Source organism: Oncorhynchus keta, chromosome 25 (assembly GCF_023373465.1).
Source record: "Oncorhynchus keta strain PuntledgeMale-10-30-2019 chromosome 25, Oket_V2, whole genome shotgun sequence".
NCBI classification, from domain to species: domain Eukaryota; kingdom Metazoa; phylum Chordata; class Actinopteri; order Salmoniformes; family Salmonidae; genus Oncorhynchus; species Oncorhynchus keta.
In genome coordinates, this window is record NC_068445.1 from 31,574,640 (window position 1) to 31,593,444 (window position 18,805).

At 40.3% G+C, this 18,805-nt stretch overlaps 1 protein-coding gene across 2 annotated transcripts; it reads right to left on the reverse strand.

Moving 5' to 3' along the window:
• Nucleotides 1–510: 510 nt before the first annotated feature.
• On the reverse strand, nt 511–14,890 carry LOC118358519 (FYN-binding protein 1-like). Of its 2 annotated transcripts, XM_035736447.2 has the most exons (18): nt 14,732–14,890; nt 12,891–13,770; nt 12,528–12,633; nt 10,662–10,735; nt 10,404–10,426; nt 9,973–10,019; nt 9,258–9,411; nt 9,019–9,178; nt 8,755–8,869; nt 8,605–8,624; nt 8,375–8,423; nt 8,028–8,056; nt 7,799–7,856; nt 4,172–4,271; nt 3,733–3,895; nt 3,620–3,650; nt 3,452–3,486; nt 511–688 (listed from the first exon to the last, which is right to left on the reverse strand). In XM_035736447.2, the coding sequence occupies exons 2-18, from the start codon at nt 13,741–13,743 to the stop codon at nt 666–668; spliced, it is 2,040 nt and encodes a 679-aa protein (XP_035592340.1). In that variant the 5' UTR covers nt 13,744–13,770; nt 14,732–14,890; the 3' UTR covers nt 511–665. The 2 variants fall into 2 exon arrangements, with proteins under 2 accessions (XP_035592340.1, XP_035592341.1); XM_035736448.2 differs by lacking the exon at nt 3,452–3,486.
• Between the last annotated feature and the right edge of the window lie 3,915 nt (nt 14,891–18,805).

Genomic DNA, 18,805 nt, shown 5'->3' on the forward strand with positions numbered 1-18,805 from the left:
TATATTTATCAAACAAGACGGCCCAATTGTATTTTTTTATGGATAGCCAGGGGCACACTCCAACACTCAGACATAATTTACAAAGAACCATTTATGTTTAGTGAGTCCTGAGTCCGCCAGATCAGAGGCAGTAGATGTTCTCATAGTAAGGGATGTTCTCTATATAAGTGCGTGAATTGGACCATTTTCCTGTCCTACTAAGCTTTCGAAATTTACTTTTGGGTGTCAGGGAAAATGTATTGAGTACAAAGTACATTATTTTCTTTCGGAATTTAATGGAGTAAAATATGTCAAAAATATATAGAGTAATTCCAGATATCGCCAGAAACTACTTAAATAGTACTTTAAAGTATTTTTACTTCAGTACTTTACACTACTAGGTCTGGTGAATGGTCTGAGAGCTTATTTGAAATGAAATACCAACTAAAATACATAGTGAATGTTTCACATTCAAAGAGATATCCATTCATTCACATTGCAATCCAGGTTAAATAAACAAAACAACCATAGTATAGTCAAGGCACTTTTATCTATAGTTATTTCAAGACAATCAATTAAACAGTTTAAGTCATCTGTTTTTTCACCAGATAAAATAAAGATGACCAGTTGCGGTGTGCATTGCAGATTCAGTGCTGGTTGTCTCAGTACATTCTGACACAGAAGTCTCAGTCATTGTCATAAATGCAGTCTGTAAGAAAATAAACAAGTAGAACCATGTTTGAACAATGCATTGCATTCCAAACAAATACAATTAAAAATAAATGTATGTAGGCCTACATTTGAAGTCAGAAGATTACATACACCTTAGCCAAATACATTTAAACTCAGTTTTTCACAATTCCTGACATTGAATCCCAGTAAAAATTCCCTGTTTTAGGTAAGTCAACACTTTATTTTAAGAATGTGAAATGTCAGAATAATAGGAGAGAGTGACTTATTTCAGCTTTTATTTCTTTCATCACATTCCCAGTGGGTCAGAAGTTTACATACACTCAATTAGTATTTGGTAGCATTGCCTTTAAATTGTTTAACTTGGGTCAAACATTTTGGGTAGCCTTCCACAAGCTTCCCACAATAAGTTGGGTGAATTTTGGCCCATTCCTCCTGACAGAGCTGGTGTAACTGAGTCAGGTTTGTAGGCCTCCTTGCTCGCACACACTTTCAGTTCTGCCCACAAACTTTCTATAGGATTGAGGTCGGGGCTTTGTGATGGCCACTCCAATATCTTGACTTTGTTGTCCTTAAGTGATTTTGCCACAACTTTGGAAGTATGCTTGGGGTCATTGTCCATTTGGGAGACCCATTTGCGACCAAGCTTTAACTTCCTGATTGATGTCTTGAGATGTTGCTTCAATATATCTACATAATTTCCCTTGCTCATGAAGCCATCTATTTTGTGAAGTGCACCAGTCCCTCCTGCAGCAAAGCAGACCCACAACTTGATGCTGCCACCCCCATGCTTCACGGTTGGGATGTTGTTCTTCGGCTTGCAAGCCTCCCCCTTTTTCCTCCAAACATAACAATGGTCATTATGGCCAAACAGTTCCATTTTTGTTTCATCAGACCAGAGGACATTTCTACAAAAAGTACAACCTTTGTCCCCATGTGCAGTAGAAAACCGTAGTCTGTGCTTTTTATGGCGGTTTGAAGCAGTGGCTTCTTCCTTGCTGAGCGGACTTTCAGGTTATGTCGATACAGGACTCGTTTTACTGTGGACATAGATACTTATGTACCTGTTTCCTCCAGCATCTTCACAAGATCCTTTGATGTTGTTCTGGGATTGATTTGCACTTTTCGCACCAATGTACATTCATCTCTAGGAGACAGAACGCGTCTCCTTCCTGAGCGGTATGACGGCTGTGTGGTCCCATGGTGTTTATGCTTGCGTACTATTGTTTGTACAGATGAACGTGGTACCTTCAGGCATTTGGAAATTGCCCCCAATGATGAACCAGACTTGTGGAGGTCTACAAGAGGCACTGAGTTTGAAGGTTGGCCTTGAAATACATCCACAGGTACACCTACAATTGACTCAAATTATGTCAATTAGTCTATCAGAAGCTTTTAAAGCCATGTCACAATTTTCTGGAAGTTTCCACGCTGTTTAAAGGCACAGTCAACTTAGTGTACGTAAACTTCTGACCCACTGGAATTGTGATACAGTGAATTATTTGTTAAATAATCTGTCTGTAAACAATTGTTGGGAAAATGATTTGTGTCATGCACAAAGTAGATGTCCTAACAAACTTTCCAAAACTATAGTTTGTTAACAAGACATTTGTGGTTGAAAAGCAAGTTTTAATGACTCCAACCTAAGTGTATGTAAACTTCCGACTTCAACTGTATATTATTTCATCAGCCTACTTCTGTAAGTAGGCCTGTCTTGTCTGCAAACTAATATCTTCAAAGCAGCAATGTCATTGTTTAAACAAAGTGTTGTACAGTTAGTAACAAATAATTGTACAACTTTATTTGGATAGTCTGTAGAGCATCTGCAGATGGACTATCTACAGATGATCAGTAACATTTAAACTAACTATCTACTAACCCTAGCTCTAACCTTTATCCTAACCCTAACCCTTATTCTAACCCTAACCTTAACCCTTACCCTAACCTTAACCCTTATCCTAATCCTAAATGTAACCCTAACCCTTATTCTAACCCGAGCCTTAACCCGAGCCTTAACCCTTATCCTAATCCTAAATTTAACCCAAACCCTTATTCTAACCCTAGCCTTACCCCTTACCTTAACCCTTATCCTAATCCTAAATTTAACCCTAACCCTTATTCTAACCCTAGCCTTAACCCTTACCTTAACCCTTATCCTAATCCTAAATTTAACCCTAACCCTTATTCTAACCCTAGCCTTAACCCTTATCCTAATCCTACATTTAACCCTAACCCTAGCCTTAACCCTTACCCTAACCTTAACCCTTATCTTAACCCTAAATTTAACCCTAACCCTTATTCTAACCCTAACCTTACTGCTTACCCTAACCTTAAATTTAACCCTAACCCTTATTCTAACCCTAACCTTAACCCTTATCCTAATCCTAAATTTAACCCTAACCCTTTTTCTAACCCTAACCTTAACCCTTATCCTAATCCTAAATGTAACCCTAACCCTTATTCTAACCCTAGCCTTAACCCTTACCCTAACCTTAACCCTTATCCTAAACCTAAATTTAACCCTAACCCTTATTCTAACCCTAACCCTTACCCTAACCTTTATCCTAACCCTAAATTGAACCCTTAACCCATATCCTAACCCTACACTTAACCATTACCCCAACCCTCATTTTTAACCTAACCCTAACCGTAACCTTAGCAAGCAGTTTCTTATCAAGTTTGTTGATCGTATGATAATCTGTAGATCATATACAGATGGAAAATCTGGACTATTCAAATAAAGTATGACCCAGATCATTTCTAGGATGGTTTTAAAACATACTTTCTCCTATGTCGTCATAAACATCTCCACCATCCCTGTTGAAGTAAAATAATATGTCAAAATATTCGTTTTGTGTATGTGTTTGTGTGCACACATGTGCATGAACGTGTGAATATTTTGAGTGAGCGCATGCGTATTTTAACAATCAGAAATAACTTGTGAACTTACTGTGCAACATTGACCATGGACACATAACCAACTAGAAAAGAGGAATACAGATTGCAATTAATTTTCATGTTTGATTGTGAATAATTCATCCATAACAACTGATGCCAACTTACACTTCCCGTCTCTATTCCTGCCAATCAGTTTTCCGTATGTTGGCTTCACAATGACATCGATCACCTCTCCTGGCTTCAACTGTAGGTCTTTATTCCCCCATTTCTTACTGTCCAAGGTAGGATCTATGGTAACATCATATAACACCTGGATCTCCCCTTCAAACTGACAGTGGAAGATTTCAACACAGTTACTACTACTCAAATCATGTAAGTAAGTACAATATAAATCTGACCAAATAAAAAAGATACATTCATTGATTATCAATATTTTAGAATGTTATCTGGGAATAACTGTGATTTTAAAATGTTGTTGAATTGTATTTAGGTTTTCTACTTTATTCAGATATGGATAGTTTGAAACGAGACGGGAGACAGTAATGTGCCCGGCTCAACTAAATTATGTCATTGTGCTTTCTCCTGTCACAATTAGACATTTTACCTTGAATTTTTTCCTGAATTCCTTTTCCTCTTTCTCAAACTTTTTCTTCTTCTTGGGGTCCATCACCTCCTGCTTTCCCTTAGGTGTCAGCTGAGGGAGACTGAAATGGAGAAACACAAAATGATTTAACTTAGGTATTGATTTCAAGCTCATTTGTGTCTGAACTGACTATTCAAGAGTACAGCTGAACGGACTATCCAAGAGTACAGCTGAACGGACTATTCAAGAGTACAGCTGAACGGACTATTCAAGAGTATAGCTGAACGGACTATTCAAGAGTACAGCTGAACGGACTATTCAAGAGTACAGCTGAACGGACTATTCAAGAGTACAGCTGAACGGACTATTCAAGAGTATAGCTGAACTGACTATTCAAGAGTACAGCTGAACGGACTATTCAAGAGTACAGCTGAACGGACTATCCAAGAGTACAGCTGAACGGACTATTCAAGAGTACAGCTGAACGAACGGACTATTCAAGAGTATAGCTGAACGGACTATTCACTATTCAAGTACAGCTGAACGGACTATTCAAGAGTATAGCTGAACGGACTATTCAAGAGTATAGCTGAACGGACTATTCAAGAGTACAGCTGAAGCTGAACGGACTATTCAAGAGTACAGCTGAACGGACTATTCAAGAGTAGTGAAGGACTGAAGAGTACAGCTGAACGACTATTCAAGAGTATAGCTGAACGGACTATTCAAGAGTACAGCTGAACGGACTATTCAAGTACAGCTGAACAGCTGAACGGACTATTCAAGAGTACAGCTGAACGGACTATTCAAGAGTACAGCTGAACGGACTATTCAAGAGTATAGCTGAACGGACTATTCAAGAGTACAGCTGAACGGACTATTCAAGAGTATAGCTGACTATTCGGACTATTCAAGAGTACAGCTGAACGGACTATTCAAGAGTACAGCTGAACGGACTATTCAAGAGTACAGCTGAATGGACTATTCAAGAGTATAGCTGAACGGACTATTCAAGAGTACAGCTGAACGGACTATTCAAGAGTACAGCTGAACGGACTATTCAAGAGTATAGCTGAACGGACTATTCAAGAGTACAGCTGAACGGACTATTCAAGAGTGAACGGACTAGCTGAACGGACTATTCAAGAGTACAGCTGAACGGACTATTCAAGAGTACAGCTGAACGGACTATTTAAGAGTATAGCTGGGACTATTCAAGAGTATAGCTGAACGGACTATTCAAGAGTACAGCTGAACGGACTATTCAAGAGTACAGCTGAACGGACTATTCAAGAGTACAGCTGAACGGACTATTCAAGAGTACAGCTGAACGGACTATTCAAGAGTACAGCTGAAAGGACTATTCAAGTGTACAGCTGAACGGACTATTCAAGAGTACAGCTGAACGGACTATTCAAGAGTACAGCTGAACGGACTATTCAAGAGTACAGCTGAACGGACTATTCAAGAGTACAGCTGAACGGACTATTCAAGAGTACAGCTGAACGGACTATTCAAGAGTACAGCTGAACGGACTATTCAAGAGTACAGCTGAACGGACTATTCAAGAGTATAGCTGAACGGACTATTCAAGAGTACAGCTGAACGGACTATTCAAGAGTACAGCTGAACGGACTATTCAAGAGTACAGCTGAACGGACTATTCAAGAGTACAGCTGAACGGACTATTCAAGAGTATAGCTGAATTCAAGAGTACAGCTGAACTATTCAAGAGTACAGCTGAACGGACTATCTGAACGGAAGAGTACAGCTGAACGGACTATTCAAGAGTACAGCTGAACGGACTATTCAAGAGTACAGCTGAACGGACTATTCAAGTAGTAAATTCAAGCTGAACTGACTATTCAAGAGTACAGCTGAACGGACAATTCAAGAGTATAGCTGAATGGACTATTCAAGAGTAGCTGAACGGACTATAGCTGAACGGACTATTCAAGAGTACAGAGCTGAGCTGAACGGACTATTCAAGAGTACAGCTGAACGGACTATTCAAGAGTACAGCTGAACGGACTATTCAAGAGTACAGCTGAAGCTGAGTAAGCTGAACGGACTATTCAAGAGTATAGCTGAACGGACTATTCAAGAGTACAGCTGAACGGACTATTCAAGAGTATAGCTGAACGGACTATTCAAGAGTACAGCTGAACGGACTATTCAAGAGTATAGCTGAACGGACTATTCAAGAGTACAGCTGAACGGACTATTCAAGAGTACAGCTGAACGGACTATTCAAGAGTACAGCTATTCAAGAGTATAGAACGGCTGACTATTCAAGAGTATAGCTGAACGGACTATTCAAGAGTATAGCTGAACGGACTATTCAAGTAGTATTCAGCTGAACGGACTATTCAAGAGTACAGCTGAACGGACTATTCAAGAGTATAGCTGAACGGACTATTCAAGAGTACAGCTGAACGGACTATTCAAGAGTACAGCTGAACTGACTATTCAAGAGTACAGCTGAACGGACTATTCAAGAGTACAGCTGAACGGAGTACTGATTATTCAAGAGTACAGCTGAACGGACTATTCAAGAGTATAGCTGAACGGACTATTCAAGAGTATAGCTGAACGGACTATTCAAGAGTACAGCTGAACGGACTATTCAAGAGTACAGCTGAACGGACTATTCAAGAGTATAGCTGAACAGACTATTCAAGAGTACAGCTGAACGGACTATTCAAGAGTATAGCTGAACGGACTATTCAAGAGTATAGCTGAACGGACTATTCAAGAGTATAGCTGAACTGACTATTCAAGAGTACAGCTGAACGGACTATTCAAGAGTACAGCTGAACGGACTATTCAAGAGTACAGCTGAACGGACTATTCAAGAGTATAGCTGAACGGACTATTCAAGAGTATAGCTGAACGGACTATTCAAGAGTACAGCTGAACGGACTATTCAAGAGTACAGCTGAACGGACTATTCAAGAGTATAGCTGAACAGACTATTCAAGAGTACAGCTGAACGGACTATTCAAGAGTATAGCTGAACGGACTATTCAAGAGTATAGCTGAACGGACTATTCAAGAGTATAGCTGAACTGACTATTCAAGAGTACAGCTGAACGGACTATTCAAGAGTACAGCTGAACGGACTATTCAAGAGTACAGCTGAACGGACTATTCAAGAGTATAGCTGAACGGACTATTCAAGAGTATAGCTGAACGGACTATTCAAGAGTACAGCTGAACGGACTATTCAAGAGTACAGCTGAACGGACTATTCAAGAGTACAGCTGAACGGACTATTCAAGAGTACAGCTGAACTGACTATTCAAGAGTACAGCTGAACGGACTATTCAAGAGTACAGCTGAACGGACTATTCAAGAGTACAGCTGAACAGACTATTCAAGAGTATAGCTGAACGGACTATTCAAGAGTATAGCTGAACGGACTATTCAAGAGTACAGCTGAACGGACTATTCAAGAGTATAGCTGAACGGACTATTCAAGAGTACAGCTGAACGGACTATTCAAGAGTATAGCTGAACGGACTATTCAAGAGTACAGCTGAACGGACTATTCAAGAGTATAGCTGAACGGACTATTCAAGAGTATAGCTGAACGGACTATTCAAGAGTATAGCTGACCCAACTCTGGCTCTGTGACCCTCTTCTCACCTGTTGAGAGGAGGAGGGGCAGTGAAGCTCTGAGACTCCACGTCATCGTAAATCTCGTCTATGGACATAAAGACAGACAAATGAAGCAACACACTTCTTTAACTTGATTACACAGTACACTAAATAGAATGGTGATTTTATTTAAAGAATACAGGGAAATCATTTGACTGGGAAATAACTGGTAAGACTGTTGTTCCCTTTCCCAGTGAACAAGTGACCATATCATTACCTCCCTCTTTAGGTAGTGGAGGGGGAAATCTGAGAATGAAGATCAAACAGTTATTGAACAAAAAGATCAAGCTGGGTTATTCACTGTATTGACATTATACATGCAAAAGGTTTCAGGGGTCATTCATAAAGGTAAAGCAAAGAAGGGATAAAAAACCATCTAACTATGTGTCAATGTAGCTCTGTTCCAGCATCACTTTTGCAATAATACTTCTGACCACTAGATGTTGTCAGTCAAATACTAAGCAACGATGAGGAACACCTCGTGAGTGAGACACTGTATTACATTTACTGCTCGATGCATAGAATACACACAAAATCACCACATAGTTACATAATTGCATATACCTGTTTTGATTGGATCCATCCACATCATCATAGATATCACCATCTTCAGCTGTCATAAGAAGAAAACAATGACATGGCAAAAGGCTTGTTATTGCTATGCGACTGGCTGAGTAACAATCCATGCTTTGAACACTGCATATGCTGCAGTCTAGTTGTTTTTTGTCATTTTCTATATTACTGGTCTGTTATAAGTTCTGATCAATTATATATCATATCAATGTGAGACTTACCTTGTTGGACCTTGACCCCACTGAAAAACAAAAATCTAGACTATTCAAGCGTAGACACCAATGGGTCACAATGACACATCACATAGACAACAAAGTAAACAACATTTCAAAGCTCTAACATTTAACATTTAGTTAATTTTTTTATTTTACCTGCAGGCATTGTCCAGGATCCCTACATCATCGTAAACCTCAGGCTTTTCCTCAGACTGGTTAGGTAGGGGTCCTTTCTTCTGCTCCTTTACTGCCTCAGTCCTTACATAGCCATCTACAACACAGCAAGGAGGAGGAGGCAGTGATAACAGGAAGAGAGAGGGTGGTATGTGTATGTATGTACTGTAGGAGGCAGTGAGAACAGGAAGAGAGAGGGTGGTATGTGTATGTATGCGTGTATTTACTGTATGTGTATACACCCACAGTTTCCCTCATTGTTCCTGGCCAGCCAACGTCCCTCTGGGTTGTCAGTGATGCGTATGATATCTATAGTCTCTCCCTGTGTTAGTGGCAGGTCAGTCTTTCCTCCTTTACATTCCACCCGAGCCTTGGCTTTGTGAATCACCTGAATCGGCTCAGAGAGCTACAAACAGGGATAGGTGTTACTCCACTACACATGTCTGTAATAGATATAACTCCAGATATATGCATATCCTGCTTACCTTGTACTTTTTCTTTGCCTCTTGCTCCTTCTTCTCTCTGGCTTTCTGCATTTTCTTCTCCTGCTCTAGTCGTTTCTTCTCCTCTTTGTCGCTCTTCTTCTCTTGCCCTTTCACTTCGTTGGTTTCTTTCAATCCTTTCGCCTCCTGTTCAATCCTGTCGTGAGAGAGAAAGAGAGTAATTGTTGGATAAATAATTATACTGGGGTTGAGAATCAAACATATAAACTTAGCAAAAAAAGAAACGTCCCTTTTTCAGGACCCTGTCTTTCAAAGATAATTCGTAAAAATCCAAAGATCGAAAATTGTCCGGGATCTTGCAGGTGCCTTGGTGGAAGACTGGGGTAACAACTCACAGCAAAATCTGGTGCAGTCCATGAGGAGATGCACTGTAGTACTTAATGCTGCTGGTGGCCACACCAGATATTGACTGTTACTTTTGATTTTGACCCCCCTTTTGTTCAGGGACACATTATTCCATTTCTGTTAGTCACATGTATGTGGAACTTGTTCAGTTTATGTCTCAGTTGTTGAATCTTGTTATGTTCATACACATATTTACACATGTTAAGTTTGCTAAAAATAAACGCAGTTGACAGTGAGAGGGCGTTTCTTTTATTGCTGAGTTTAGATGATAATACTACAGAGGTGTCACTATTATATATAACATCGTTTTACATTCTATTCATTATTTTTATGTGATAAAGATTCCTCTCACCATCTCTCCTCTAAGTCTTCATACATCTCTTCATCACTCAACTCTGCCTGTTAGAGGATGGGACATACAATATTACAATCAAGCATTAAAGTGAAGCTGCAAACTATCAGAAATTATTGTTATCAAAGACGGATTAAACTTGTTGTAGAGAGTTGGACTGTAAACATACTGTATCTAAATATGTAAATGACATTCAAACAAATGTTCAGTCAGAAGTGGGTTACTGAAGCTACATACTGCAAGGGTCTAGATATCGCTCTTAACCACTTCCTCTTTTCTCCCAGCATGTTATTTCTACAGCTATATGTGTCACACTTACTTTAACACCAATCATGTGCCCTGTCTAAATGCATGCTATGTACAGTGCAGTAACTAGTTGTACAGTTTCGAAGGCTCCATATTACCATCATCAGGCAAATCAGATATTATACCTCAATTTTTAGGTTGGGATGTCCTGTAATGAAAACCAAACAAACATATAAGTCATTTTCAGTTCTATGTTGATTATTGACATAATTGTTTATGTCTTAGCTTGTATCCACAACATTGAGTATTAAACACATTTTTATTTCTTAATTTGAAACAATCATCTTTGTTCCACCAAATGATTTAGGGTCTAGCTACACATATTATTCACAATGCCACGTAGCGCTCGTATAGGTGAGGTTGTGTAAGAATGGAAGTGGCACCTCCAGGGGGAAGGGGTGAAGGGAGATTCATGACCCCAATGTCGTCATAGCTATCCTCCTGGTTGGGCTGGATTCTGATCATCATTCATGGTTAGAAAGACACACACATACACATACACACACGGTCATTCATGTTATTATCACAACACCAAAGACTTTAGAACAGGGATGGGCTACTTTGATGAGGGTGGGGGCCACAAAAAAACAGAATTTAAGAATAACCAGTGTTGTGTTCCAGACCACCTCAAGCAAGACCGATTCAAGACCAACACCGGAGCGAATCGAGTCCAAGTCAAGACCAAGACCGGAGGGGGAGCGAGACTGAGTGAAGACTGGGAGGGGGACAAGAGCTCTGAGATCAAGTCAAGACCGAGACCAGAAAATTTTGAGACGAATTCAAGACCATGACTGTAATTTTGTCAAATTGTCACTATAATAAGAGTTCAACATTTCCAGTATTTCAGAAGAACATATGGATTCTTTATACATTCAGAATGGTAAAATAAATGCATGCAGAGGGCAAATAGAGACGCTCTACAAATGTTTACTAACACAAACACAGCAGGGAACAATGAGGACCTTCTATGCTTTCAGAGAAAGGCTAAGGATTTACGGCATAATATAAATAATAATCATTATATTATTATTTTCAATGATGTTCTGATTTAGTCTCTTTAATTTTTGTTAGAAAGGAAAAGGTTAAAACTGAAAAGAAAAAAATATCCAATCAATATTTTTCTAGCTAGCTAAGTTAGCCACTGGCTAGGCCATCTGAAACTTGATAGAATGCATCTGCCATTCAACTATATTAGGACAACATTTTATAGTGACAGTGGAATCAACCAATCACATTGACTTGTAATTGACCCAACAGGTCAAAGGTTTTCCCACGGTTTAACTAGCTAGCTTACGCTATAAGCTAGTTTGCAGCGGCTGCAGTGGGTGTTATCGAAGTGGATGTTATTGCTCATTTTTTAGCTTCTCCTCAAGAATAACTTTCAACTAGTAGTTAAGTTTCAAATGATCCTCATCTGGTGGAACTGTGTTTTTTTTATTGCAGCTCACATACTGTTGATAACCATGTCTTTGAAAATAACATATGTGTGTTTAACACATTGTTGCATTTAAACTTTAGATCAGGGGTTACTTTGTGTGCTAAACGTGATTTTTTTTTTGCAATGGGAAGTAATAGTTGTACATTTCGATTGGGAAATGCTTACCAAATGGTTGTGTTTTTGTATTCTTATGATTGGGACCTACTGGCTTATTATGTCTCAGTGAATGGACTGCTGTCTGTCCATCAAGCCTATGCAGTGGTGTAGTTGTGCCTGGAAAAGTGGGTCCTGTGTGAAGCAAAGGCGCCCTTGGGAAAAATCCTATGTTTTCCTATTGGATTTTTCAGGTTTTCACTCTCAAAATCACACTTTTTTAAAATAACGCCAAATATGTGATGTTGTAAGTCAACAACAATGCTTAAACCACACCAGGAGACCACTGTTGATGTCTGGGAAAAATCGAGACTTTTTATGGGGGAGGATATCGTTGCCCTTTAATTCAATTGTGCAAAACAAATGCCTTCCCCATAGATACAAATCAGCATTATATCATTCTGTCAGGTAGGCCTACATTGCAGTCAACATTTCATTGGGAAGGTTTTTTGTGAAAGCCTTTAGAAATGTTAATGCAAACAGCACATGATGACTGGATTACACATCGCAAATAGCCAACTGACCAAGACTGAGGACCAAATGGGGGGGTAAAGGGGTGTGTGGTATGCTAGTGAGTTAGCCTACGGTGGTTAATGTTTGTATGCTAAGGAGTTTCTTCTTGAATCGATGATTTTCATAAGCAAAGTATTGTACTTACATAGCTGCAGGGGAGTTAGAGAGGAGGGAGGGTGTCAGTGGTGCAGGGAAACTGCTGGTGTGGGGAGAAAGAGGAGGAGGAGGCCCCGCTGCGCTCAACTCAGGACCTGTCACACAACAACAAAGCAATAGAACCATGCTTGATGTGCATGTTTTCTCCTAATAGTTAAGGTTAGAATTTGAGGAGGGTAAGCTGATTCTAGATCTGTGCCTTAGCTTCTACCTCTGGGTCTGTCATTCTCTTTATGAGACATGATGACATATTTAAGGAAGAGGACTGAGTCTTGTGACATGTCAACTAGACCCAAAAATGAGGTTTTAATGCATTTTGGGTGTACATAGAGGAAATGAGAAGAGATCTCACCTTCAGTCCTAAACATCTGTAAGGTAACATGGGGAGGCCTGTTGGGTTTCAGAGGAGGGTCCCCCAGAGAAAACACATTAGGCAGGGGTTTCTTCTTAGGGGCAGAGGGATCATCATTCTCTTCATGAGGGACCAGCTCATCCCTCGCTCCAGCTTGCGCTGTCAGGAAGTTGGGTTTCAGAGTGAGAGGAGGTTCGGGGGGCATACATTTGCTAGAGTTCAAAGTTGGGAGGCTTGCTTCACTTTCCTGTCTAGAGAGGGAGTTCTGCTGGGTGTGGGGTGGAAGGAATTTGGACATGGAGATCGGGCACAATTTGGGGGTGGATGGTGTTGGATGTTCCTTCGGGGTCTCTTGGTCAAGGTTGGACTGCAGTGATGAGATGGAGATCTTTGGTTTGAGGGCTAAGGGCAGTTTAGGGAGTGTAGGGGTGTTTTCTGACTCACTGTCCTTTACCCACGGAGGTTTGGCTGAGCCTGAGGCCGGAGCCAGTTTGACCTTGTTGTCCGGAAAGGCTGTGTTGACAGGTCTTTTCAGAGGAGGTATTGTGAAAGAGGACTCAGGCCCTGAAGACTCTGTGTCCCTGATGGTCTCCACAGGCCTGGATTTGAAGGACTGGGGTTTGGGGAACAAGGTTCCTACATCTTCTCTGGCTGCGGTCTCAAATTTCTTCTGAAACACAGGCTTAGTTGCAGGGGAGTTAGTGGTGGTCAGGGCTCCTCCTGATCGGCTCTTCTCCAGGGCAGCTAGCTTGGCTAAGAGAGGGGAACTAGTGGAGAGGCTGGAGTGGGATGCCAGTTTAGGGTGAACCCCTCCCTCCATGGGGCTGCCTCCTCCTGTGTTGAAGCGAGCCATAAGAGCCCTGACGTCTGATCTTTCCTCCTGGGTAGAAATATGGTGAGAGAATGACATACATTGTGTCATTTGGGCGTAACTTTGTTTGTAAATAAGAATAGATGTTTCTGAACAATTCTACATTAATGTGGATGCTACCATTATTACGGACAATCATCAATACATTATTCACCATTCCATTCTTTTTGGGCACAAAATCATCTGAAACACAACCAAAACAAACAGCAAATGATCCCAACAAGTGTGTAGCCACAAGCTTGATGTAGTCATTGTATGCTAGGAATATTGCACCAAATACTCAACTTTTGACTACTTTAATACACTATGAGTGAATTTGAGTACTCATGATGACTTCTTCAAATTGGGGGAGCAGAAACATAAAGTCCTTTCACTTCTCAACGATAAATTAGATATGTATGAATTCATGAAAATACCCTCAATTAAAAGGTAACATTCTGTACTGTCGCCTCCTATGAGACATTTTAGCTTCACTGTCCAAATAAATACGGAAGTGCATACTGTATTACATTTATCTCAATGGCTTCCTCTCCTTTAATTGCACTGATCTGGAAACCAAGGACAGGACAGAGGAAACCACGAAGGTGATGTTGATTTTGCCTGTCCAGTACTTTCCAATCAGTGAGGAGACTATATGATTCCTCTTTAGACCATTGGGATACAGATGCAACCATATTTTACCCATACCTTTAATTCACGACAAAATACATTAATACATGTGACTCAATGACTTGTTCTAACAGACCTTAAAAAGGTTTCCTTTCAGCTTTAGTTGGCAGGCAAATGTCTGTAAGAGACGTCCACAACCATGGTATACATCAGAAATAAGATAATGAACTAAAAGGTAACTTCAAATGAACCAGAACGTTCTTTGGGAAAGTAATTCTGAAGACTTTGTAGATATACACCCTCACAACACTCTCACAAATCAATTTCCTCCCATGGCATCCACCCTGACACAAGCACTCACCTAATCTGTCCAAGTCTCTCCATACACTGTATTGCCCTGGCCTTGTGTGGGTCTGGAGACAATGTAACACTATCCTGTACAAAGACCCATGGTGTTATACATACACAGGAAGTGTACAGGCTATTACTATTCTGATCAAGGGAGGTGAGAAATGAGAAGTGCTATCAGCAGTCTGTACAGTTTATATGAACACAACCACTGTCATACCAGTGCTAAGCAACTGACATACATTGGCATTTTAGCTACCAAACCGTAGCTGCTTTGAGCCAACTGGTACAGTGGCTTGTGAAAGTATTCAACTTCCTTAGCATTTTTCCTATTTTCTTGCATTACAACCTGGAATTAAAATTTATTTTTTTGAGGGTTGTATCAATTGATTTTCACAAGCCTACCACTTTGAAGATGCAGTTTGTATTATTGATTGTGAAACAAGAAATAAGACAAAAAAAGGTGCATACAGTGCCTTGCGAAAGTATTCGGTCCCCTTGAACTTTGCGACCTTTTGCCACATTTCAGGCTTCAAACATAAAGATATAAAAATGTATTTTTTTTGTGAAGAATCAACAACAAGTGGGACACAATCATGAAGTGGAACGACATTTATTGTATATTTCAAACTTTTTTAACAAATCAAAAACTGAAAAATTGGGCGTGCAAAATTATTCAGCCCCCTTAAGTTAATACTTTGTAGCGCCACCTTTTGCTGCGATTACAGCTGTAAGTCGCTTGGGGTATGTCTCTATCAGTTTTGCACATCGAGAGACTGAAATTTTTCCCATTCCTCCTTGCAAAACAGCTCGAGCTCAGTGAGGTTGGATGGAGAGCATTTGTGAACAGCAGTTTTCAGTTCTTTCCACAGATTCTCGATTGGATTCAGGTCTGGACTTTGACTTGGCCATTCTAACACCTGGATATGTTTATTTTTGAACCATTCCATTGTAGATTTTGCTTTATGTTTTGGATCATTGTCTTGTTGGAAGACAAATCTCCGTCCCAGTCTCAGGTGTTTTGCAGACTCCATCAGGTTTTCTTCCAGAATGGTCCTGTATTTGGCTCCATCCATCTTCCCATCAATTTTAACCATCTTCCCTGTCCCTGCTGAAGAAAAGCAGGCCCAAACCATGATGCTGCCACCACCATGTTTGACAGTGGGGATGGTGTATTCAGGGTGATGAGGGTGTTGCTTTTACACCAAACATAACGTTTTGCATTGTTGCCAAAAAGTTCAATTTTGGTTTCATCTGACCAGAGCACCTTCTTCCACATGTTTGGTGTGTCTCCCAGGTGGCTTGTGGCAAACTTTAAACAACACTTTTTATGGATATCTTTAAGAAATGGCTTTCTTCTTGCCACTCTTCCATAAAGGCCAGATTTGTGCAATATACGACTGATTGTTGTCCTATGGACAGAGTCTCCCACCTCAGCTGTAGATCTCTGCAGTTCATCCAAAGTGATCATGGGCCTCTTGGCTGCATCTCTGATCAGTCTTCTCCTTGTATGAGCTGAAAGTTTAGAGGGACGGCCAGCTCTTGGTAGATTTGCAGTGGTCTGATACTCCTTCCATTTCAATATTATTGCTTGCACAGTGCTCCTTGGGATGTTTAAAGCTTGGTAAATCTTTTTGTATCCAAATCCGGCTTTAAACTTCTTCACAACAGTATCTCGGACCTGCCTGGTGCGTTCCTTGTTCTTCATGATGCTCTCTGCGCTTTTGACGGACCTCTGAGACTATCACAGTGCAGGTGCATTTATACGGAGACTTGATTACACACAGGTGGATTGTATTTATCATCATTAGTCATTTAGGTCAACATTGGATCATTCAGAGATCCTCACTGAACTTCTGGAGAGAGTTTGCTGCACTGAAAGTGAAGGGGCTGAATAATTTTGCACACCCAATTTTTCAGTTTTTGATTTGTTAAAAAAGTTTGAAATATCCAATAAATGTCATTCCACTTCATGATTGTGTCCCACTTGTTGTTGATTCTTCACAAAAAAAATACAGTTTTATATCTTTATGTTTGAAGCCTGAAATGTGACAAAAGGTCGCAAAGTTCAAGGGGGCCGAATACTTTCGCAAGGCACTGTATATCAATATAACTTGAAAAGCCGCTCAGCAAGGAAGAAGCCACTGTTCCAAATCCGCCATAAAGAAGCCAGACTACGGTTTGCAACTGCATATGGGGACAAAGATCGTACTTTTTGGAGAAATGTCCTCTGGTCTGATGAAACAAAAATAGAACTGTTTGGCCATAATGACCAGCGTTGTGTTTGGGGAAACAGGGGGAGGCTTGCAAGCTGGAAAACACCATCCCAACCGTGAAGCACGGGGTGGCAGCATCATGTTGTGGGGGTGATTTGCTGCAGGAGGGACTGGTGTCATGCAATAAAATGCTAATTAATTACTGAAAAATCATATGTGATTTTCTGGATTTTTGTTTTAGACTCCGTCTCTCACAGTTGAAGTGTACCTATGATAAAAATTACAGACCTCTATATGCTTTGTAAGTAGGAAAACCTGCAAAATCAGCAGTGTATCAAATACTTGTTCTCCCCACTGTACATACAGTCAAAAGTTTGGACACAATTACTCATACCAGGGTTTTTCTTTATTTGTACTATGTTCTACATTGTAGAATAATGGTGAAGACATCAACACTGTTGTAAGCAAAAAAGTGTTAAATAAATCTAAATGTATTTTAAATTTGAGATTCTTCAAAGTAGCCACTCTTTGCCTTGATGACAGCTTTGCATAATCTTGGTATTCTCTCAAACAGCTTCATGAGGTAGTCACCTGGAATGCATTTAAATTAACAGGTGTGCCTTGTTAAAAGTTCATTTGTGTTTTTTTCCCCTTCTTAATGCATTTGAGCCAATCAGTTATGTTTTGACAAGGTTGGGGTGGTATACAGAAGATGGTATTTTACCAAATAGGACTAAGTCCATACAATTGCAAGAACAGCTCAAATAAGCAAAGAGAAAACGACAGTCCATCATTACTTTACGACATGAAGGTCAGTCAATTCGGAAATTTTTAAGAACTTTGAAATTAACTTTGAAACTCTCTATCATGAAGAACACCACAGGAACGGAAGACTCAGCGTTACCTCTGTTGCAGAGGATAAGTTAATTAGCGTTAACTGCACCTCAGTTTGCAGCCCAAATAAATGCTTCACAGAATTCAAGTAACACACACAACATCAACTGTTCAGGAGACTGTGTGAATCAGGCCTTCGTGGTCAAATTGCTGCAAAGAAACCACTACTTATGGACACCAATAAGAAGAAGAAGAGACTTACTTGGGCCAAGAAACACGAGCAATGGACATTAGACCAGTGGAAATCTGTCCTTTGGTCGGACAAGTTCAAATTTGAGATTTTTGGTTCCAACCGCCATGTAGGTGAATGATCTCCGCATATGTGGTTCCCACCACCTCCCACATTTTTCAGTTTTTGATTTGTTAAAAAAGTTTGAAATATCCAATAAATGTCGTTCCACTTCATGATTGTGTCCCACAAAAAAATACAGTTTTATATCTTTATGTTTGAAGCCTGAAATGTGGCAAAAGGTCGCAAAGTTCAAGGGGGCCGAATACTTTCGCAAGGCACTGTACCTATTCAACCCCCCAAAGTCAATACTTTGTAGAGCCACCCTTTGCAGCAATTACAGCTACAAGTCTCTTGGGGTACAGTATGTCTCTATAAGCTTGGCATATATAGCCACTGGGATTTTTACCCATTCTTCAAGGAAAAACGTCTCCAGCTCCTTCAAGATGAATGGGTTCTGCTGGTTTACAGCAGATTCTCAATTGGATTGAGGTCTGTGCTTTGACTAGGCCATTCCAAGAAATGTAAATGTTTCCCCTTAAACCACTCGAGTGTTGCTTTAGCAGTATGCTTAGAGTCATTGTCCTGCTGGAAGGTGAACCTCCGTCCCAGTCTCAAATCTCTGGAAGACAAACAGGTTTCCCTCAAGAATTTCCCCGTATTTAGCACCATTCCTTAAATTCTGACCAGTTTCCCAGTCTCTGCCGATGAAAACATCCCCACAGCACAATGCTGCCACCAACATGCT

Bases quoted from the DNA above. Each gene is read 5' to 3' on its own strand.
- LOC118358519 (XM_035736447.2), bottom strand. From the start codon at position 13,743: ATGGCTCGCTTCAACACAGGAGGAGGCAGCCCCATGGAGGGAGGGGTT. The intron at 4,272-7,798 runs GTGAGAAGAGGG...TCTCCATTTCAG, and splicing joins GCCCCTCCTCCTCTCAACAG to TCTCCCTCAGCTGACACCTA. The intron at 3,487-3,619 runs GTAAGTTCACAA...TTACTTCAACAG, and splicing joins TCCATGGTCAATGTTGCACA to GGATGGTGGAGATGTTTATG.